General features: G+C 39.5%; 1 protein-coding gene across 1 annotated transcript; it reads left to right on the forward strand.

The window, feature by feature from the left end:
* Positions 1-3,846: 3,846 nt before the first annotated feature.
* LOC131878095 (plasminogen-like) lies at positions 3,847-14,269 on the forward strand. Its single transcript, XM_059223994.1, has 5 exons — positions 3,847-4,168; positions 4,239-4,516; positions 7,252-7,694; positions 9,027-9,403; positions 13,889-14,269. Exons 1-5 carry the CDS (start codon positions 4,133-4,135, stop codon positions 14,141-14,143), a joined length of 1,389 nt encoding a protein of 462 aa, XP_059079977.1. The 5' UTR covers positions 3,847-4,132; the 3' UTR covers positions 14,144-14,269.
* The last annotated feature ends 2,335 nt before the right edge of the window (positions 14,270-16,604 follow it).

Below are 16,604 nucleotides of genomic sequence, written 5' to 3' on the forward strand. Positions count from 1 at the left end.
TTGATAAAAGTTTTGGTTTAGGAACGGATCCCTAGGGTTTAAAATTGAATTGGAATTTGATCCCTGAACGTGTGATTGGTCGGCTATTGTTGGCAAGAAACGATCAAGGTCACGTTTCGTCTAAAAATTAACAGAGGTTCATCTAATACGTAGATCCGTTCGAGATGTCTGTGAAAGTGAAAATTCATTGTCAGACAATAAAAGGAACTCGGCACATATGTTGCCATTGTTGAGATTCCAAAGGCCTTTGACCTTGGAAATAAGTAAGAAGATTGTTAATATAAGAGCTGAGAGAGGCAAGTGATCCCAAACTCTGTGAATTTGCTTACTCCCTTAATAGACGGGATCTGTCACCGTATTTCACATTCTTTGTCTCGCAGAATGATCTAAAGAGTATCAAACTTTATTTGCTTTGAGACCATGTCTATTTTATCTTACTATTTTCTGTCAATGACACTCAAAAACACAGCGTGCACAAACAGATCCAACGTCTACACGAATAAGAAATTTGCTCAAGAAGAAGACTTCGCGAGAAAGGTTTGCGGATCCTTTCGCTCCAGAACACACCTGGAGATCCTTTCCGATGCGTCGCTGACCATACATATCCTTTCTTCTTTGGAATAGAGATTCCTGACCGAGATATTACCGCTGAATATTTTGTAGATTTTAGAAGAGTCCGAGGAAGAGAGACCCCACAAGTTCAACCACTCCAGATATTTGAGACCTATGGCCTCCATCAACAGCTTCACTGTTCTCCTCTGGACCAACTCCAGTAGTTCTCATCAGTACTTCGGGGCCGGAGGCCACGTAGTTAGAAGCATATTCAAGAATACGTCGAACGTAAGTGGTGAACCCACCTCTGAAGTGGCTAAATAGGTCGAAAAGGACAATTTTCCACCTGAGCAGACTCCTAGGTCTTTATATTGTTCTACCTCATATATTTAACTAACACCAAGGACATCATAGGCATGACCCTATTGCTTAATACCACAGGGTAGTACATTGATTTGTTGGCATTCATGCCCAAGGCTTGGTTCTCTTGGGTCGAGGCTTAAACTACCGGGTGCGTCATAAAGAACTGGACTTTGAGACCAAAAAGTTTGAAATGGTCATATCTCTGTCAATGATTAACCGATTTGGTCGAAATTTCGTTTACGAACTCTTGTGACATTAGTTAATTTCGGCTATAAATCAGCCCTACCACTATCAAGGCAAATTCAAAGCAGAATTTAGTTTTGTCGACTTTGGCTGTATTTCGCGGCCAAATTGATTAATGCAACACTGGTAAATAAAGAGCAATGTTTGTCTTTTGATCCTTGAGCAAAAATGGGTTATTCACGGCCTTAGAATAGGCCCCCCCCGTCTTGTTAGTTTTGTAGACCAGGGCACCGTCTTGTGTTAATAAAAACATTCTGCTTTGGTCCTCCGCCATTTACAGCATCCATGTAACAATTCTACGTACTTGTCATCCTATCCACGTAATTGGCAGCAGATTGACGGAATTCTTTCTCATGCCAGACAGAATTGGACGACTCCTTTGCTGAGGCTAGGATCCCAAATACCCGCTCTTTTCTGGGGCCCAAAAACGGATTTTCTTGAAATTCTGAGGGTTGCAAACTGGTTGTAAGATCGATCAAAGGAAGAACAAATGATCGTGCCAACCTCCAAGCCCTTAATATAGTGAATAAGATGACCTTAGAGCAGACAATATGAGTGTGTCACATTTATTCATCAGGTTGAGAGTTTCCCTTTTTTTTAGAGCGTGACCAGCTGATGAATTTGATGATTTGTCCAACAGGAAAATCAAGCATTCCGATCTGACCCGCAATTACCATCAGAATTTAAGACCACCGTTAACTCCCAGCCATTTATAGGCCTTCCATTCAGCATAGATGAGCTTTACCTAGGTTCCAATTTCCATTCAGTCTAATTGTTCGCCAAAGCGACATTTCGGTTGGGTTGAGTTGTTCGTTGGATGAATTTGGTTATTAGATCGATTGTTCAACAACCATGAGTCTGCATAGTAAAGTAATTTTCAGACCTGAAAAAGTATTGTCAAAACCAAAGAACTTGTTGAAGTAGATGAGCCATGGGATGTTTTTGATCGGTAAATAAACCGCTAAATGGCTGTATGGGAAACGGCGATATTAAAGCAATTGCTGCTCAGTTATCAATCATACCTTTATATTTAAGTTATCAACAAAAACAAGAAAAATTGCTGGATCTCGTCAAGGCCCAAATTGTGTTTAAGAACTTTTGGAATGAATTGGACCATTTTCAAGTTTTTCGAATTCCATCCGCTAGATCAAATGGTGGTTCTAAATCGTATTCTTGATAGTTTACCAATAGGAGGCATCGTGACAAGGGCAAAAATTTGGCAAAAATCGAGCAACAATCATCTTGAAATAGATTCCAGATTGATACTTAGATCACTATGATCTAATGGGGTTTTGGAGTCCCATAGTTCCCTGAGTTGCTTTCGTCGCTATGAATAGTATGGATGAAGGTAAAAGGGGCCCCTACACAGAGATTAGAGTTGGCCACTTTTTTGTAAGATTGCGAGGTGATCGATCCTTCAAGAAATGCAAGCACTTCGTTAAAGGTCTGGTGTTCTGTAACAATCTTCATAGACGGAAAAGAATGGATGATTTTGAATTTGTAAGATTTTAAGACCTACGAACAAATCGTGTTCCCAAATACAGGGGCTTCAGTTTTTAGCAATGGGAAACCTTCACAATGCATTAAACGAGTAAGGTCACTCCATTGAGCATCGCCGATCCGAGACAAAGAGCCCTAAAAGTCTGATTGGATCAAAGTGCACGTGCAGCGAAAATATTTCCAGTTTCGGATCCGTTTTCCTCAATTTACCATCAGGATCCACTCAAAGGTCCTTTATTACTCGGACCAATTGTAAGACTTCAATCCATATTTCAGGATTGAGTTTGTCCATGAGAGCCTCCATTCAAATCAAATAGGAAAGTCCCTGTCGAGCATATTGTTTTACTATCTTTTGTGGTCAATTTCGGTGAATTCTTTGAAAACCAATCAAGTCCCTGGAGGTAAGGTGTGGTTATAGGACCGAAAGTAAACAGCTTACTTTAAGCCTTTGAGATCCATTGCCAGTTGGGGTGCGTATGCCCAGAATGCTTTAGAATGAAGGTCTATTCTAGCAATGAAATGCAGAAATACATTCTCAAAAATCCTCATTATACACTTCTTATTAGATCTGACCTTTTCTAGCTCCTCAAAAAACTGCTTTGAAAATCGAAGCCTATCCTTTATATAGCTTTATTTTACCATACCAAGATCCTCGTCTAACGGTTCCATCAGAGACCTGAAATTCCCTAGAGACCTCCAACCCACTGACCCAATTGTCCTTTTTCACGAAGGTCTTCACTGAATCAATCAAGACCTCAATCTTTTCATTCGCTTAGCAGTTGGTTCAAACAAGTCTTTACACGGACTTACATAGATGCAAATTGAATGCAAAAAGATCGTTGGCAAAAGCAACAAAAAAAATTTGTAGCGACGGTGTAACCTTTTTCATTTAGGTTCATGTGACCAAGGCTTACCCCTGATTGCTTATTTAATTAATACGAAGTCATCATAATTGGCCAAATACCACGGGTAAAGTCAAAACATATCAACTGTTCTTACACCAACACCAAGGGCGAGCTCAACAACAACCTTCGCATTCGATTAAGTCAGCCCTTCGTAGGCTGTAAATTTGAACTGTACTTGGCACCAACATTGTGAAAACGTGTAAAAAGGCTGCTCTCACATTGTGAATGCGAATCGGATTTATCAAATTGCATGGAATTCAGCGTGACCAATCAGAAATGCATTGTATAAACAAAACAGAATGTCGCCATCATCTCATTTGTGTGGGCTTTTCTATGCGGGATATCGTTTACAACCCTGAATAAACTGCAAACACAGGAATCAGAATGTCAAGCGAATGAAGCTGATGTTGTTTTGAATGAATAACTCGTAATCATGTCAAACAAGGTAGAAAAAGATGCTGGCAAGAGCCACGTTCAAATCGATGCCTGATTAGTGCTCGCTAGAAATCATTGGCAATCAGTTTTCTTCATTTCCATTCCGGGAATCTCCGAGGTGGGATCGTTCCAAAATGTTTCCATTTTTCCACGGATTTCATTTGGTTTGGGTAAGATAAGCGACTTTCCCATTGACCTCCCAGCCTTCATTCCTATCTAAACTTTCTATGTTTATAACAGGTCTGGGTAGTTCTGGTTCATTTGTACTGCCTTTCTGCGTTTGAGATTCAATCGAAAGAATGGGAGCAAACCCCTTTTGATCCACTGGCCTTTTCCTCGGCGCCTGAAGGACCTTTTGTCAAGATGAGTCCGTTCATAAACGGTCCACTTCAAGTCCTGTCCAACGAAGCACTGCCCGAGACTCCTTTGGAATGTGGTTCCACCACCGAACTTGGGGCCAACCAAGAGGTCATCATACAAAGCCCATCATTTCCAGGCCACGTGGAACCAGGCACCAAGTAAGATCAATCGGGCTCACAAATCTCAATGGGCTGTGCTCAACAGGAAGTCTGGTCTCTCTCACCCCGGAAAACGAAACTTGGACATTGGAAGCTTACATGTCGAGGTGTGAGGGGACTTTGAGTCTTCACAAGACTTTGAGTCTGTACAAAAAAATGCAAAAGCAACGAGAAAACCTGGTCCGAAAGACCGTTTGAACTAGCTTAAAATGAAACGTTTCGCTAGGTAGGTTAATATGGATGATTCACCGGGGTGACACGTATGCGTAATGCCTTTACAGTGTAACTACCCTAAACCACTGGAATATGGACAGGATTGCTTGGATGCATTGCGTTCTTCTTCATATGGGACTGGTCCCACATAGCTAAAACTAGTACATATTTCAATATTCGCCTCGATCGAGCAATTAGATCAAAAGTTATGCCCTCTCCAAGCTTACTACACGACAAGACTTCACAGAATGAATGGAATAGTCCTTTTGTGGTAATTGTCCTCCAGCAGAGGGTGAAATCATTCATTTTGCGTCCTTTTATGTACTGTGCTTTGAGAGGGCTTAACTTCTGACCCAGTGGTTCGATTGAGCTAAAACTTGAAATACGTAATTTCACTGGCATGGTGCCAGTCTCTCTTGGAGGAAAATGCAATGCGTTTGCTCACTTTCATACTGTTAATTCTACGTAGACCTTGGCATCTCCGTTCATGTTACAGTAGCTCATGTATGTATATATCCATTAAGATGCGTGGTATTTGGGAGGCAGAATGAATACGTTTCCTGGTAAGGCAAAAAATCGCATGGATATTCTCTTTTATTGTAAAATATTTTCCTTACAAACATCAAAAGTAAGTGTGAGCTTGTTAAAAATAAGGGAAACATGGTGTTTCCGGCTTAAAGGCAATTTTTGGTTCCTAACGATATGGCCTCCTTTAATACTATTTGCCAATATCAGCTAGCTTACCCAGAAGTTGTAAAGCTGACGGGTTCAAGTGGAACAGTTCTAACTTTTTGGCGACTTCTGTCATTCTTTAAAGGAAACATTGTTTTTCTTTGCCTTAGTTAAGTTTAAGGAATGAGAGAGAAAAAGTTTGTAAGGCATTTACGTTGTGGGGTAATAACCAAAACGGAGAGATCATTTCAGATACTTCCAATTTATGATCCTTCATTTTTTTGCTCACTGTTTGCCTGGGGAAAGCGGCACTAACATGATTAATAATTATTATTTAGTATTTGATGAGACAGATTCGAAAATCTGTAGCGCCCGTTTTTCTGATTACGTTTGTTTGTTCAACAAAAGACACCAAAAAAATCGTCTTTACAGCTTTATTGGATACAAAACGTAGGAGATTGTGTGAATGCTTCGATCCTTTGATCGACCCCAAGTAATTTAATGTAAAGGTTAGAGTTAAAAAAAAACATGAGACCTGCTTATGGGTACAAGTTCACTTTATTTTGGCCAAATCATTTCATGACCAACATGATTAGGCAATATATATTTGATTAATGGAATGTACCTGAGGCTCTAATGAAAGCGACACTTCTGTGAGGAAATTCATACTTTATGATCACTTCTAAGGGGCAAACGAAACCAACTTAAATATAAGCCATATTGTTGAAACCAATAACATTTCGTTAATAACTTTTGCCACATTACCCTGTTGAATCAAATTCAAGGTTTCTGGATCAGACTTTCTTAAAAGGATCCGTCCAGATAAGTTATCCACGCCCGGTTTATTCAATTTGAAGGAATGCAAGATGTATTCATTTACTACATTTACTATGTTAATGAACTTCTCTAATAATTTGACATGAAAAACACATACAGAACTGAGACCAAACATTGTAACCATATGATTAATCATCATGGTGCAAGCAAACCATACTTACTTTTTCTCTTTCAAGAGTTGTTATTTTCATTCAATCAATCTTTATTGCGACTCTTGAACATGTGAATGTGTGAGGTATATAAAAGAATGCTCACTTCGAAACATGAGTGGGTAAATATTAAAACAGGATAAATTGCTTAAATTGATTCGAGTGACAAAATAGGTTGACTAGTATGTGATATCACAATTAAGAGATGACTAAAATTGGTTCAATGCAAAAGAGAAAGCAAACAAGGAGAGCACAAACACCATTGATTCAAGTTGGTAGAGTTAGATGCTGGAAACTTTTATTATTGTAGTAGAGTGGGTGGGTCAGACGAAACAAATCAATGAACTATGATTTATCTCCTTGATTTCAAATCTTATCCAACACATTTTTAGCGTTCAAGTGACCTCTGGCATAAACAGGCTCCCACCGCCATTTCTGACGTCGGTAATGATGATAGTGATGAATGCATGTGATGCAACGAGTAACCATGATTGGTTAGATTGCTGACAGCCTTAATTCAACACAAGGGTATCTTTTTTTGGGTTATGTAGTGTGGAACAAGCAAGTCAAAACATAAATTGCGTTGCTGAAAAGGCAGAGTACCATTCCTGTTACCGTTCTTGACTCATGTTTTTGAACAAAATATCCAAACCGAGCTGCACAATGGTCTACAAAGTTGTTTTGTACCATTGGCTCAATGAATGAAAGACTCTTTTTATCAGTATCGATCCACATCCCGTGAGTTCGCTTCCTCTCCCCTTTTGAGTGAAAGCGGACATAAACGTAGAGTACTTTAAAGTATATCCTACTAGAAGTGTGCGATTTCCTCTCAAAGAACGTATTGTCATTTCCATTTCGTTCCAGATGCTCATGGGATTTCGTTTTGCCTTCATCCACCCTGGTGGTTTTCAACTGTCAAACCCTTCACCTTCCCTGCGATTTGGGAAATGAGATGCGATTCCGTGTCAACGAGAAGCCTAAAAAGAAGTTCTGCACCCAACCTGTGGGTAAAGAATTCCACAACGCAGCTTCGGTTTTCAAATTCGATGGCAATGGCAAAAACTCGTTGAGCATCACGTTCCTTTCGGGGACGGATTCGAACCCTGATGCGATGACCAAGGGCTTCAAATGCTTGGTTCGAGGCCAAAGTCAGCTGGAAGGCCAACTCAAATTGCCTCCCAAGGACGTAGATCCTCATTGGGTGCCACCCAATGATCCAGTATGCGGGTTGAGATCATCAAATCGAATTGTGGGAGGATCTCGAGCCAGTTATGACAAGTATCCGTGGGCAGTGGGATTGGTCATTCGTAAGGCATACGCGTTATTCCATATAAATGTAAATTTTCAATTCGATCGACTCGCGATGAACAATCGAGTCTCGAGATGAAAAGGTGACGAGATTGCGAAACGCGAGAGTTCATTTGCTTTTGATTGAATTCCTGATGTCAAACTGGATGGAGCAACGAAAGATTGCTATTTCAGGACAAATCTACTTTCCGCCCGGAGTTTCCAGTTTTGAGAGGCTTTTTCTTGTCTTCGAAGAGTGGTTTTAGTCTTTAATGGAACTGTAAGAGGTGGAAAATTAACGAGGAGCACAAAAACTGTGCACTTTTGAAGTATACGGCAACGGAAATGATAACTGAATAATTCGAACTGAAGCTTCATCATACAGACGTAGACAATCTTTCTCTTAACAAAAAAGACAAGCTAGTTTTTGTGTGTGCGTTTTGTTAGAAATGTTTAATTGTGGGAATACACTCGTGCTTTTTTGCATTTGGTCATTACCATTTGAGCGACACCAGAAATAATCCCTCCTCTTTAAAGCTAATAAAAAGTTCCGCAGAATTCAGATTGCTTCTAGAGAGTTGGGTGTTTTGCCCGCCTTCGACTTTTTTGCCACTCATCCCAAAAGAAAGGTCGAAAGAGGACAGAAAGGATGAAAGATTCTGGTTCGTATTGGCTTTATGGAAATGTTCGCCACAAAAGAAAGCTCATCTTCTCTTGTGGGTTTTCATGAATCAAATCATTGTCATTTGGGAAAGCCTGGACCTACAATTCCTCCCATTTAAGACCAAAAGTAAGCACCACAAAGCTGCCTCAAAAAAGGCACAAACTCAACAAAAAATTGAGTAAAGCTTTTGTTTTGGTGGCTCACGTTCACCTTACGTTTTGCATTTGCATGTTCCCAATTCGCAACTTTGCTCCAAGTGCTGAAGTTTTGGCCACCTTTCATGACTCAGTTGTTTCATTAACTCATTCTCTTTACCATCCGTCAGATCTTTTTGCTCGTTTGCGTAGATCAAAACTGATCAACAAAAACTACTAGCGACGTATAAGTAATTCGCACAAACAACCAGGTAACGAAATAACCCTCTGTTAAGACTTAAGGTAGCAATTATAAAAGAGAGGTATATACAAATTATGGTGCAAACCTTCAAAACATCCAATTTTGCTAAGCGCTGTTTTCTGCAGATCGTGTTCGATGACACTTGAAGCTCAAACACTCACTCAACGCAATATCGATTTCAACCAGACACGTGTTTACCAATGTCAAACTAAATGCAGAACCTGAGGTCTCCCTATCCACCCCTGGCTAACTCGAATCTTCAATGCACGTGGTTCTCCATTTCAAATTGCAGAACAGCATTTCTGCGGTGGAACCTTGTTAAATCAACGTTGGGTCTTGACGGCCGCTCATTGTATTAGCGACGACATTGATCCCACCAAGATTGTGGCATTGCTGGGATGCGCAAACATTGGCCAAGACGACATTGATTGCGACCAATATCGGTTGGCGGATACTGTTGTGCCTCATCCAGACTACACGGGTTTGGTGGGCCAAGCTGTGGCCAATGATATTGGACTTATTCGTCTGGCCAAGGATGTTAAGTACAATGGAAGTGTTCGTCCAGCCTGTTTAGGATCCCGGCCCGTTCCTGTCGATGGAACAACCTTGATGGCCGTTGGGTGGGGAAAGGTTGACGAAGGTGTTGAATCCAGTGAACACCTTAAAGAGGTAAGAATAACTAGTTCCTCAATGGGCGTCACTTTTTTGTTTTGGAGTTTGGAAGAAACAGCTGAAGAATTTTACATGGTGGAACCAACAAAACAACTCAAGAGTGGCGTTTCTGTATCTAGAACTGTACCTAGGAAAAGTTATCTTTTTTCTGTCTAGCCTTGAGATTAGAGAAGCTCTTGACAAAGAGAAGTCATTCCCTGTCAGATGAGCTTAGCTGGCTTAAACCATCTTTACTCTCTTAAAATCTGACTTTGAATGATTTATACAAGAAGAGGATCACGTCCAAATTTTGCATATTAAAATTCATTTTTTTATTACAGTTGTAGGCACAAAAGTTTCACTCTTGATTTTATTTTGGTTCCAACAAGGCTGCATTATTTGTGCAATGGGGATTGACTATTCTTTATTGCAATTATTGATCATGTCATTGAGTAAGATATGTAAAGATGCATGCATTATCATATACAGAAATACAAAAAAGACCAAAATGGTCAGACTTATAAAATATTTAACTAGAATGTGATATCACAAGGAAGATGACTAGAATTGGTTCAATACACGCGGAAAAAGTGAAGTAGGGAATTGCAAACCTCATGGAATAACATGGCCTTTGTCTTGGTGGTATTTGACTTGCAGGCGGTCTCCTTGGCAATAACTGTTGTGTGCATTGTTGGCATTTTTGCAATCTCACGGCAAAACAATGCCTCATGTGGCTTGGTTGGCTGAATTGACTTTTGTGTACCCTGAACTGCACTTCATGTTCATTTGCCATTTGACAATATGTTGACTTGTCAATGTCAGATGTTGGCCGTAAAAGCATTGAACAAAAATACTTCCCTCATGAAGAGATTTTCAGTCTTTTATTTGAAATTAACAGACTAGCTAACATCCGTTACTTTTGTACACATTAACACGTCAGCTTTCACGTCTAGCACTCATTAAAGACCATTCATTTTCATTAGCGTCCTGATTTCTTGTCAAAATCATTGAAATTTGTTTTTTTTTTATTCTTCTAACTTTGAGGCACAATATGCTATTTAGTTTTATCCTAACAAGGTTACTGATTTCATTGGCTGAGAGAAAAAAACTAGTTCCCCTAGTTGTCATGACATCTATACCTAGATGTCATTCTGTCATCTAATGCAACAGCTTTTGACAAAGCAGGCATCTAATTTCTTTCTCTAGCTTTTGGTCAAATTGGCGAATTGGCCCTTAATGATGTAGACCTTCCAAATCATGAAAGAACAAGGTTAAGCTTATTTCATTTGTTTCGACTCTTTCTCATGTCATGGCTTAAGAATATATAATTTTACAAACCATTTTCAGATTCACCAGCCATTTGTGAACAGAAGGCAATGAAGTGAAGTTTGCAGTAATGGCCATTGATTTTTTTTAACATTGACGAGGGTTAAAGTTTTATGCAGGAAAAACGTTTTTCATAAAGGATGATAATTTCAGTGCATGAGATCCGATTCAAATCTTGAAAATATGTTGCAATTCTTTGGAACGCGTTTCTAAAAGAGTGGATATTTTCTCGGTTGACATAACTTTTTGCAACAAACAACAATGAATGTTAAAGATGATTTTGTCACAAACGGATTATTTGGACATCAGCAACCTTACTGGGAATTTCCATTGCAACTCTTGAACTCTTGCTCATAGTCAGTTGTTAAAGATTTGTAAACGTGCAAATGTGAGTAAAAAAGGCGTGGTTGTTCTCGTTCATGAAAAAATGGCATAAACAACATTGTTAGCAATACATATTTGTCACAAACGGATTATTTGGACATCATCAACCTTATTGGGAATTTTCATTGCGACTCTTGCTCATAGTCAGTTGTTAAGATTTGTAAACGTGCAAATGTGAGTAAAAAAGGCCAGGTTGTTCTCGTTCATGAAAAAATAGCATTAACAACACTGTTAGCAAGACATATTTTTTAAATAGGGGTACAATAATAGCAGCATAATTACAAACAAATGGGTCGTTTCAGGCTTGAGTTTTATTGGTTAAATACTTAATGTCATATATACAGTGCATACATTTCATGAAGTCTTGGCTTGTTCATTCATTAATATTCACCTAACAGCGAATTTCACTGTTGCTGATTTACATGTTAAATATGGCCAAGGATTGCTTGAAATCTAGAACAGATGACCAAACTTGGTAACTTTCTTCACCGCTAGTGCAAGGTAATCCCCATGGTAGTAAACTTTGGAACCCCGCATAAGTATTGCCTTTCATCAAAGAATGAAAACTTTCTTTCCTTGAACGTTGGAGATGAAGATCTTCCTTGGACGCCTTCAAATACACCCAAGAAATAGACTTTTGGCTCAAGACAACATTTCGACTTCCAAGGAGTAAATGAAAATTGTTTTGAGAATACTTGTTTCGATCCAGTTCATGTTCCGTTCCTAGATTAGGGTAATTACTTCCGGTTCTATAATTATGAGGGTGAACTTTGCCATCAGTGTACAGGGTCCGAAGTTCTTCTTTGTTGATTAATGGATCAGTCACAGGTTACGGTGGGAATGCCACTTCCACATTTGGTGCAATATACGGGGTGGGATATAACCAAAATGGGACTACAATAAGAACTGTGAATCGTTTTTTGCTGAAATTGGGAAAAAATGTACATTTTGAAATTTATAATGTAATAACAAGTGTCAACTATCTCGACTAAAATATTCGTAAGGAATGAGTCAGTGTTTTTCATCCGTTAGCATGTTTCGAGTCAGACTTGAACAAATTTTTAACTAGAATTTCAGATAAACTTCATATTCAAGTCCGACTAGCTCGGTCTGCTAACTCAAATTCGTTGGTAGACCAAATATCACCGCCTAAAGATTAAAAGGTAACCTCAGTAGATAACAAGATTTTCATCATTTACATCTACCCACCTGTTTATGTACTATCTACACTTCCCCTCTCCACTTTTTTTCATGTGCACTGAACCAGTTCCAGTCATATTCTTTGTGATTTCTAGTCGACTATTTTATCATTCTTGATCACTTCATTCTTTTATCCTTGAATCAATTTTTGGATATGATATTTATACATACGCTTTTATACATTTTACAATCTGACATGACCAAGAGTCGTAATAAAAAATGGACGAATTATAACCTTTTATCTTAATAGCATTGAGAATTACATTCCTTGTAGCGGTTAGCAAAGCCCGCGATAAAACAAACAAGAAAAAATGTTTTTTTTCCAAGTTCGAATTCTTTCCCTGACATTTCTCAACGAGACTTATAAAAAGCATGCTTGAGCAGACTTTTCCCAACATTGTCAGGGTTTCTTTACATCGAATGTCGACCCCTTGCTAACATCCCATAAAGTGATTTTCATTCAACTCTTTGACTTAATGTTCGGTCCCTAAATTTGTGAGGCTAGCACGATAGGCCAATACAGAAAGGGATTTTCCTGCTTTTCAAGCATTGCACTAGGTAGATGTGCAGTCAGCAAAAGCGCAAAAAACTTGGTACATTTGTTTTTACAATCTCCCATTATCTCCACTGTGAACACTTGCTGCATTATTTGTTGCATTGCTCAATGTCCAATCTAGTTTAACAAGGTCAATCATAAGCTTTATTGGATTGCCGAGCCCAACAATACGACAAAAAACTCAAGCAATAGCAATTTGTGATGTATTTAATCTCTAAGGAGTCGCTTGAATTGTTTTTGGGTGAAAGCAATGAAGGAGCGGCATGAATTTGAGTGGTCATCGTTAATTCTCTGAAAATGCTATATTAAGTATTGAAAGCTTGTTCGCAGAATCCAAAAATATGTTGAACCGATAGTCATAGTTTCTGATCAATAAAAAAACTAATTAATCAATTCGCTATTCAAAGTCAATAAGAAATATCCGACCCCTCGTTTTCTTTAATCAATCATCGTGCTTAGTTGCCAAATAGTAAAATAAAATGCTTCTTTGGAAGCGATTAAGTGCTTTTACACGATGACTAAGAAAACTGATTCAGGTGTTAATTCATGGCTAGCTTTTGAAATATGACTAATAATTTATCAAAGAGCTGTTCATTTTCATCACACCTAACTCTCATTCTTTTGTTGTTTACTAATTTCCATTTCAGTTTTCTATTTATCATTTCATCAAAGTCATGAAACTTATTGACAAAAGCATAGCTTCGATATGTTGTAACTTGCCCTGTACAATCCTAAAATAGGGGTTTAGGTTTTTTTTTTCAAGAACGTACACATCTGCAACCATGTAGTTGCACCCTTAGATTCCACGATTTAAAATAAAAGAACCCTTGATGTTTTTCAACCGACAGTTGACCGAGCGTCCAGCAAAAAGTCTATGCATGGCCAGTCTACAAACTGGGTAATTAATTACCTAATCATTTAAAAAGTCTTTGAGGCGGTCCAATATGACATATTTTCCTTGTTCCCTTTGGGACCAAAGGAACTGAGTGAGTTGGTATTGTCGTTTCGTACTTCCATGATGTCTGCTCATATTTCAGGCTGCCATTGAAAGTGTGCCTGACGGAGACTGTCAGAGGTTCCGCAAAGTCCCTTTGCCACACACCATCCTCTGCACCAAAGCCATTAACGGATCCACTTGCAACGGGGACTCTGGTTCCTACGTGGGACGTTTTGATGGATCCCGACATATTCAAGTTGGCGTGGTCTCATACGGCATGAAAGGATGTGACGGGGTCATGGCCATGACCGAGACCGTGTTCTACAACCAATGGATCAAGGATACTATGAAATAGTCTAGTCAGTACTTGGACCTATTCCATGAGTCCGATATGTTTGGTTCTTTCTGAAGATTTCACTGTGTTCCCTATTTGAAAAGAAGAAGAAAAAAAATCCCTTCCAACCTTTACCCTTGAGAGAGTGCTAATTTTTTGCGGAAAAAAACATTGAAAACCACAGGGGGGAAGGTGTGGAAAGAGGGTTTAATGGTATTTGGCACGCAATATCATTAGGTTTTCGGCCAAATAACTGACAGGTACTCTGAAAAGAAGATAAAGATTGATATCTTGTGTTGGGCTTACTATTATTATTTGACGCAAGCCTCTTGCGTGGTGTATTGACAGGAACCAGGTTTGAAAGAATGTCTATTTTGGGGCACTGCATTATATACTTGTCATCATCCAGGTTAGTCATTCTGTGCCAAAAAAGAGTTGTAAGGTGTAGAAGCTATCTGTTCCAAGTTCAAGCAAACTAGAGCTGATTTCATAGGCTACGAGGTTGATTGAAGAGCAAATCGAGCAAGTCTTAAAGCGAGAAAATTATGAAATTCAGTGACGGGAATATTTGGGAGGAATATTGAATTTGGCTTCGGAAAGGTCAAATTGTTAATTCCTGAACGGCAATGCGCGGAATTCGAGTTCCGCGGTTCCGATATTCCACTTTGGCAATAATTAAGGCGAAATCGTTTTATATTATGGAAAGACAAGAAAGATTCTTGGTAGATTTCGCATCTGAAAGACCAGGCAGGTCTAAATAAATGCAAAGGTTAATTCGTTGGTAAGGTTCTTTATGGTAGATTTTAAGTGGTAGGAAGCTATTCATCCGAAGAATTGTCAAATTAGGCCTTACTCAATTCTACTTATGCGGAAAGATACGTACATGAACTAGGTTTAAGCAGGCGAGCTCATTCATCTTCCTCTGGTGAGTCAGAATGAGACCATTTCACTTCCACTGCAAGTTATTTCGACCAATTAGACAAATTTGGACCACTATTGCCAGAGTTTAATGGCTAGGCCATTCCTCCCACAGCCTTTGATTACTTCAAGGACCGCTGGAACAAAGCCATTAATGCTAATTTTTTAGCAAACTCATCTGCAGCCATTTTATGGTTAAGCACACAAACTGGTCACAGATGAACTAAATCTCCTTGAAGTTTCTGCTCACATTTGTCACAACCAGATGATCCATGTTATACATTAAGGTAATAATGTTTCTAATTCGATAGGGCGTTCTGGTGAAAGGTGGGGAATATTTAGCGAAGGATAAGAAATTCTGGTTGGGGCAAAGATAAAGCAACAACCCCAGAAAATGGTGAGCGCGAACTATCCTCATCTGAAGAATTGTTTCAAGGCTGATGGATCGGTTTGTCAAAACAAGGAATAAGTTTTATTTCCCATATGAACCACTGGAACAAGGGCGGAAATGCTGGGGTATAGAATTGTCAATTTGGAAGCTAGTACACGCATTGTATTTCTCTCAAAGAAAGACCGGCAGCAGGTGATTGAAATTATTGGTTGCAAGTTTCAGCTCCAACGAACGACGGAGTCAAAAGTTTTGCCCTCTCAAAGCACAGTACATGAAAGAGTACAGAATGAATGACTTAGCTCGCTTTTGGAAATAAATTGCCTTAAGAGGGCTAGGCCTATTACTCTATGAAGGGCCATATAGCGAACTTTAAGAGATTACATCCATAGACATAAGTCGTGAAGCGCCTACATACACATACCTCCAACGTTTGTAGAGATAGAGGTGTCAATTAAAAACTTGACTCCAAGATTCATACATTCCGTCAACTGGAAAAACCTTAATTATTCGATAAATATTATTAGATAAGCTTAAGCAAGCAATACGATTATCTAACCTGTCAACGGCATAAAGGAATCTCGAGGGAGGGTGGAGGAATGGGAGTCTTGTGCCCCAAGAGGCCACACCAAACGTCTTTGACATCACCTTTTTGTCCAGTGGTTCGATTAGGATGAAATTTGAAATGTGCAGTTTTAGCTACCTGAGACCAGCCTCAAATGAAGAAGAACACAATGCGTTTATTCGTTACCAAAACGCCAATTCTCCACTCAAGCATCCCTGTCCATATTTCAACGGCTCATGTTATATTCTAGTCACCAATACCAATTTCCATTTATGCTTTACTCCTGCTCCCACCATCACACTCGCCATAGTTATTTTCCTCTTTATATATGCCTCCACCTTTCTACAATAAACATCTAGTCAAGAGCCACCATCCGGTAATCATAAATGGCACCGGTAGTAGTAGCCGCCTCCAGGCGGAAGAACCTTTCCCCCGTACGACTGGGGACGCCAATCCGGCACTTGGGCCCAGAAGAGACGTGATGCGTGCGGAATGGCCGTGGTTGCAGCGGGTGGGCATGGTGGAGCTGGATGGCCGTGGTCGTAGCGAGTATGTGATGCATGCGGAAGGCCCGTGGGTGCAGCGGAAGGTCCGTGGAAGGAGCGGTGACT

Source organism: Tigriopus californicus, chromosome 3 (assembly GCF_007210705.1).
Source record: "Tigriopus californicus strain San Diego chromosome 3, Tcal_SD_v2.1, whole genome shotgun sequence".
Taxonomy (NCBI): domain Eukaryota; kingdom Metazoa; phylum Arthropoda; class Copepoda; order Harpacticoida; family Harpacticidae; genus Tigriopus; species Tigriopus californicus.